The sequence below is a fragment of the Calonectris borealis genome, chromosome 1, assembly GCF_964195595.1.
Source record: "Calonectris borealis chromosome 1, bCalBor7.hap1.2, whole genome shotgun sequence".
Taxonomy (NCBI): Eukaryota; Metazoa; Chordata; class Aves; order Procellariiformes; family Procellariidae; genus Calonectris; species Calonectris borealis.
In genome coordinates this window covers 98,527,848-98,535,673 of record NC_134312.1, presented here as the reverse complement: position 1 = coordinate 98,535,673, position 7,826 = coordinate 98,527,848, and the positions used below count along the sequence as shown (strand labels likewise).

Below are 7,826 nucleotides of genomic sequence, written 5' to 3'. Positions count from 1 at the left end.
GCAATGAAGCATTAGCTTTCCTATTGGAAAGAAATGTGTTTGCAAAAGCCAAACCCAGTCTTCCAATACTCTGGACACACACCACAAGTGGACAAAAAACCCCAGGCCACCTCCCACTAGGCAACTGCGCAGTTAAGAACTACCAAGGCCATTTTGGTTTTTTTTTGCCTGGAGCTTTAGCTCTCCCAGTCAGTAATCTCTGAAGTTGTCAAAACAATTTCATCTGCTCTGTTACTACAGCACTCGCATGCAGAGCCTTCAAACACCACAGTGGTTCAGATAGAGGAACTCCAGGTCTGTGGCATCAGAGAAGTTACTATACTATATTTTAAGTATACAGAACAACACAGCATTCCGCACCCAAATTTCTATCACTCAGAGAAAGAAACAGCAGTAACACTGCCAGAAAGCAGCTAGAGTTAAGAACTCTGAAAGTTAAAATCTTCCCTCCGCTTTTCATTAATTATTACACCTTTTTATTGGGCTTTCTTTGAGCTGGATACCCAATACGTGAGATCATTTTGTGACCTAAGAGCAGTAGTCCTTTAATAATCTCGTTAAGTGTTTTCCTTCTTTTAGTCAGTACATTTTGTTAGTTTTCCTTTGTATTACATCCACAAACATTTTGGACATATGCCAAACATTAAATCTTGTATTTTCTATAACTAGACTAGCTTGTAGAATTTAAAGATAGCTGAACAGAGGACAATTTACATTTATCAAAGCCAGAGATGAGAATTACTACTCTTCCCCTCCATTCCTACCGCCCTCAACAGTGATTTTGGGTGTTCAGTTTACCTAAGTGCTGGATTTTCACAAAGTACTATATGTTCCCTGTTAAATGAAACAAATGTTAGAAGGATATGTCATTTCAGCATCCAACACCACAGATATTCAAAAGTGGTACTGTTAGGAAAAAAACACATGCTCTGCATATACAACCAGAGAGGAAAAAACATATCACCAAGAAAGTAGATGCATTTTCCATACTTTATGCAATCTTAAATCTAAACAACATATGAAAAGTTTCTATTTTGTATGTTTTTATTCAAATCAAAATACAAATACAAACATTTGAAAATGTACAAAAATAAAAAAGGACATTTTCTACATCTTAAAAAAGCAGATCAAACTTACTTCTATACGTGCAATCCTTTCTGTGGGAAATCCTAATCAGCAGACATTTTTCTGTTTTCTTCAGAGCATTCTATGCCAAATCCCCTCCCCCAAAATCCAGCTGCACTTAAGACTACAAGCAACATTTCAAAAAACCTAACACACTAAATGGCCCTGAACAGATTACAAAGAAACCATTTCTCACAGGTAATAAACATGATAATATATTTCCCTAATGATTTCAGGGCAAACTATATGTTGATGGGTAGTTTGCAATTCAAGCTTCTCTAGTTTGTTGATACATAACTTGGGCAACACAGTTGGACTACATTTTTTTTAAGCTGTTTTTACAAATTCAAAAAAGCAATTATAGCTTTGTTGATAGCATTCTTCCTTCCTCCCTCCTTCCCTTAAAATTTCAGCTCTTCAAAGAAAAAATGTATCTGCAAATAACAATAAAAAGCAGTAGAAGAGGTCTGAACTCCAAATAATTGTTTTTTACATCATCTGCCAACATAATAGGAACTGAAATGATCACCTGCTCAGTATCACATTGTACTAATGAATGAAGTGGAAGCATTATCACAATAACACTGTTTTGAACCAGCTTATAATGAATATCCAAATATTTTTTGTATGAAGTTTTGCTCAGTGATATTGATCAAATTATCTCAAGCAATATAGTGCATCTCAGTGTTCCGTCATTCTATTTGCTTTAACATTTGGCCAAGACACTGTTTTCTTTTCATGCTGTGGCAGTAGATGTTTTTTGGAGTTGCAGTAATTTAAGGATAGGTGAGGCAATGCTTGTGGAAAGAGGTAGCTGCTTAAACTGACATTGGAAAATATATTTTTGGGGCACACAAGCCTTCTTTAGGTCTCAAATACAGCAGGAGACTTTGAAGTTGAAAACAATTGCTCAACTTACATAATGTGCTCAGTCCCTAAGACAAAAGCAAGTTGACAGTGGCTCAAGGAAAGCTCCCGAGAAACAGGTCCTCTCCAACCTCTTTCTTTGCCATTCTTTCAGCTGTCAACTTTATCCACATCATACAATAAAGTTGCTTAGCAAGAAAACAGTTAAGGTCTACTTGTACAGTGTCCAGAACATGAGCACCTACACCATAATCTTCTAGCTGCTACCTGTTACAAACTAGAAATATTTACCTGGCCCTATTATGGATAAGGATCTCTAACTCTTACTATGATGGAGATGAATGCAGGTTGAATACAGGTTTTATAATGTCATCCTGCCTGCAGCACACTTAACTATACTAGCTTTCAATTCTATTGCTTCTACAACTATGACTCTTCCCTCTGAAAAACCCAATCATCTGCAGAGAAAACACCAATATCACAGAAGTGATGTTTAATTCTGTATCAATAGTTAGCTCAGTATGACATAGCCATTCTTCTCAACATTTTGTCTTAAGGTCATTTGACTGAAAAATCATTATTCTGTACTTATGTGTACAGAATGAACATAAGTTGTTTAAGTTTCTCCAGCAAATTTTAGTCAGTATCTTACTTCCTGCTGTCTTAAAATATTTTAAGATTGTCCTGTGAGCTCATTTCAGCACTAATACATTATATACATCTTTTTTACTTGCTAAATATTTATTTTTTACTCCAAAGGAAAACTTATTTTTCTAAAAAGATAGTGAGCATATTTTTCAACCATTACCCCACACTGTTAGCATTGGTAACATCAGGACGTTCTCCAGTTACTTCACACTACTGGTTAAGATTAAAGGACAGTGCTGAAAACTACTTGAAGTCTACTGGAACTTTCCTTTTCTTGCTAAGACATAAGAACACATCATAGGCAGTTTTCTTGCAAACTGAGAAAAAACCAAAGAACGTGAAACATATTTATTACCAAGCAAGACAAACTCTGCAACACTTAACATGGGAGCCATACTTGGAAAAATGGCTAAATAGCAATTTGTAGGTAAGACGCAGCTACACATAAGACACTTTCAGGAAGTTTTGTCTGTCTAGTCATCTACTTCCTGCAACTAAGTTTCATATAGACCTACTGTGAAACTACAACCAGCAAGTACATCAACTGACAGCCAAGATCAATATAAAACAAAAAGTTTCTTATGTAAGGAAATTGCTTCACTTTCAACAAGGTGGGAAGACACACAACATACCTTATGAAAGAGCAAGTCAGTATTTGAGAGGTAGTCTAGTTGCTCATTTGACTGGGAGAGGTAGAGCTAGTTGAGAAATCAATAGCTAAGGCCAGTCAAAATTATAATTTTCCCAAGTTTTCTAAGATGTAAAAAAATGACACTCAGCCTGTGACTGCTTATGTCACCAAGGATTCGGTTGTCTTGCTCGTATTTACTCACTTTTACATAGATAAGGTTATTGTAAAATATCCAGTCAGTGAGAGAACGCTCTCAGAAATAACCAGGGAAACAGCTTAACCACATTTTGGCACATGTCAAGCAATTCATCTAGTTTATACATGTTACAACTATGAAGGTTAATAAAGCTAAATGGCTCTCCTCTTTTGGCAGGTTGATATAACTACAAAAACAAATACATACCAAAGACTAGAAAGAAGTTGAGTCTCAAATTCCATAGGGTTTACCTATACAAAATTCTCCATGCAATTTCTTCCCACAGGAAAAAAGATCAATTATTTTTAGAGATGAAAGCCAACGAGACATATTGGTCATACAGTCAACAGGTATTAAAACCCTTGTATCTTAAAAGTTAAGACATCTGGGTACAGAATCATACATAATGCTCCCTTGGATTGATGTAGACTCTTCCAGGTCCTGAGTTTTGCAGGTATCTGCTGCTCCAATTTTTGTAGTATGTTTGCTGATAAACAGGATACATATGCTGAAGACCCTCTTGTTCCTGTGGCTCTTCAGCCTCGCAAGTAAGTTGCCTTCCATTCACAGCTTTCTAAATACACACAAGAAGTAATCAGTTTCATAATTCATGTATAGAACCTGCAATTCCTACTCTTGTTAAAGCTTTAAGCAAAATAAAAGGTGCATGATCTCCAAAACAGTTCTATGAATCAAGAAACGTGAACTTAAAAATTCTAATCATTAACAGATGTATGACAGAAGTGTTAGTAACTACTCAGAGTTAACCTCAAACTTTTGTTTCAGAGGAAGTTAGATTTTAAGGCTGAATAAATCTAAAAAGCGAAACACAAACTACTAGGAAGTCTGTCAGCACTCCTGTGCTTTGTTATTTTATGCAACTAGAACTTCAAAGCTCTAGTGTTTATGTATTTAAATTAGTCAGCAAAACTACCTAGGAAATACAGGATATTAAAATGATATTGACTCTTTCCACTTCATGGATAGCAAACCCACACATTCAACAGTTATTGACTAAGATGGACAAATACTTTGCTCTTCATGAAAAACATCCTTATACGCTTATTTTAAGGAACAAGATGAAATCAAAGCTTCAATCAAGAATTCAAGCTATCTTATTATTTACCATGTGCAAGTTTCCAGCATCTTTCTCTCTGTACTGGTTTTGCAAAGCAAAATGTTCTTTCTGAAAGAAGAAAAGTTGCAGTGGAAACAAGTCAAAATTAAACACTGCAGAACAGGTTTGGTTTACACAAAAATGCTAGCCATCACAAAATACACTCTGCCTTGTGAAGCATCTTAACTGACTACCATTTAGAATACTTCTTACAAGCTAAACTCTGGTGGAAAAAAGATGCTATTGTCAATTTAGGAAGTGTTATTTACACATATTTAATTTTGATTTTTTTTATTTAAGCACAAGCATGTTTGTGAAAAATTATAAAGCTTTTTTTATTTTAACATGACATTGATTTTAGATAAACCACAGGTTAAAAACGAAGTAAAATCCAAAACTCAGTTATACAGTATAAAGTTTTCACAAGCATCATATGGATAAATGCTGAGTCTGATATTGCACAAAAGTATTTAACTGAAAAGGAATTTAATTGTACTCTATTGAGAGTAGAAGGGAGTACATATTTCTGTTTCTTAATTAATCAATGTACTTCCTACTGAAAAATTAAAAACTTCTAATGAGACTATCCACAACAAAGAAAATGCTTTTCAGTAAAATTAAACTCATTATTTTTAACTTGTCTACAAAAGTTTGTTTTGCTGACTGATTTTCCACTGACAGTCCACACTGCCTAGACATTTTACTATCAATTTTTTCTGAGGCCTAAAACCTGTTTCTCAAAGTATATCTCTCCAAAATATTATTTCAGAGGTCTAGCAAGGCCTGATAGCTAGATGTACATCAGGAACTAATTAGCATTCTATTCTCAGGATAGGACAAGAGCTAATAGCAAGCAAAATCCCCTTAAATATGTATTGCATGAACACCCTAAAATCTCAATGTCAACTGGAGATCTGCTCCTCCTGTTCAGCACGGCTTGTAATAAAAACATCGCCATATACAGCAGTAAGTTCTTCTGCAACTCAAATAGAAGTCCATCATTTGATTTGTTAAGCCCATTAGTCCTTTGGAACATTGGCTATGCTAGAATATGGAAAAAAAACCCCAACTTACCATCCAGCTGGGTCCTGCTACCCAATTCCCTCTCCTACTTACAAAAGCAGTCTTAGAAAGTCACTTTATTTTGCAGTTATTTGCCCTTTGTTGGTTCCCAAAGAACAGTCCCACCACCAAGACCAATACTGTTGTACAGACTGCTCAACACTGAGTTTCAAGACTCATTAGCGCCACATAGCTATTACAGTGACAAAAAAGTCTTAAAGCTGACAGCAATCTAGTGATCGAAGCGTTTCAGAGGTGTCTCTATTACTAATTCTTCAGTCAGGTCTCCCAGAAACTCCATAATAAAAACAGAGGTTCTCAGGTAGCAGATGGTCATTGCTCTCTGCCCTACCCATACCTCTTACACTTCCTAACAAAACTGTTCCCATATGTACTGGGGCTCTGCGACAGCTTTATGAGCTAAAGCATTGAGCCTGAACACACACAGCAAACACCAACGTTCCCAACAGTGTGACTATGCTTTGGCTTGACAGAAGTGCCCTCAATTTGAGAGAATATACGCATATAAATAAAATTACAAGTACATAAAAGATGTACATAACGCAGATGTTACTCCTGTCCATTAGAATATATATGGGTTAAAGAGTGAAGATACATAACTTCTAGATAGAAATAATATCTTAGAAAGCTTCTCTATCTTGTCAACTATATTACTTCTGAAACAGTAAATATTAGTATTCCTGACATTGTAAGGAGGACTTGTGGCTTATTTAGTATATGCTTTACATATTAATGGCAATCAAAACCATATTCAAGTACACAAGTGCTTCATAACCAGATAGGCTGAAATCATCTAACTTTAAGAAATAATACCAGATGGAAGTCTTGCTCATCGTACACACCTGAAGAAAAGTGAGCTACATGCAGCTTATCTATACTTAACAATATATGGTTAACATGCATATATAGAAGTAGTAACTTTTATTGGTAGATTCTGTTGTTAGAAAACCAGCACTACTGGCATATAAATCAGCACACTTACTGTGCTCTTGGAAGCAAGCTAGAAAAATATGGCAGAAAGGAACTTCTGCCGGAGTTTGGAGATACTAATTCAGTTTTCCCAGGCAGCCTAATATCTCCTCTGTTCTTCTATTAGCAAGCTTTTGTCATACCTAACACAAAAATCTCATTTCCGCAAAAAAGTTTTTTTGCTTGGTTTTTGGTTGTTCCCACCCCTCCACCTCCCTTAGCCAAAGGAGAGCAAGTAGATTTCTGTTTTTCGTAATGGTCCCTTCACTTGGTAGGAAGAACATCATGTCCTTCAGCATTTCTTTCAGAATGGCCAACTGTTTCCTTCAGTCATTACTCACGTACCAATCATGATAAACACTGTTAAAGTGCCCTGCATACCTTCTGATATTCTCAGTGCTTAAAGTGGAAATTTGGTCCAATCTCAAAAGGCTGACTACTGCTCAATTCAGCAGCTGTTGGAAGACAAGAATAGATGTTTATCTGACTAATTCACCATACTGATCCAATGGGAGACAAGACACATCTAGATTTTGCTCAGGTCTCTCCCCAGCTGTATCTTGGGACTTTTACTGCTTGACTTATTATTCACTAGCAGCATTTCTCAAAAAAGAAGTTGGTTCCCCCCCTCCCCCCCAAGTTAAAGCTTACTCTGTAAAGCTCGGGACCTCCAATCCATTCTCCTCCTTCAGACATCTTCTTTCTAAACAAAGAATCAACCCTCTACCAACCTTTGGGATTGTTTTGGAGAAGACAGTGAGACTTCTGGAAAGCAAGTAATTCCTGTTTATATTGTGTAAAGAAGGTAAATAAAAGGAGTTTTCTTCATAGTAACATACAACTAAATATATCTGGGTCAAGTATAGGGAACCTTCAATGATTAGGTATCAGATTTATTTGGAAAACAGACAACTCCGCAGCTTAATACTGCTTGGTTTAGCTCCAGTCTGTTGCTAGCTTCACAGCTTCACCACTGCTTTGCCATCAGCAACCTCAAGGTGACCAAGTAGGCAAAAAGCTGAAGTAACATTACAGCAGCTGAAGACAACAGGTTCCGGTATAGCCAAAGGGAACAAACCTGTACCTTGAGGTTATGTAGTCACTGGTCTAAGAGATATCAGAGTGATGACTTGAAAGGTGAAGCTTTACAGACAAGCAGAACACAGTCTTAACAGTTATAAGATTATATG

The 7,826-nt window shown here is 36.3% G+C and overlaps 1 protein-coding gene across 1 annotated transcript in view; it reads right to left on the bottom strand.

Moving 5' to 3' along the window:
• Positions 1 to 1,028: 1,028 nt before the first annotated feature.
• The window catches only part of NECTIN3 (nectin cell adhesion molecule 3), a 73,019-nt gene continuing 66,221 nt past the window's right edge, over positions 1,029 to 7,826 (bottom strand). The window contains exons 8-9 of the mRNA XM_075168990.1: positions 4,594 to 4,653; positions 1,029 to 4,041 (exon numbers count right to left, since the gene is read on the bottom strand). Of these exons, the coding sequence (XP_075025091.1) occupies positions 3,865 to 4,041; positions 4,594 to 4,653 (237 nt within the window). The 3' untranslated portion in view covers positions 1,029 to 3,864. The remainder of the gene's footprint in view (positions 4,042 to 4,593; positions 4,654 to 7,826) is intronic.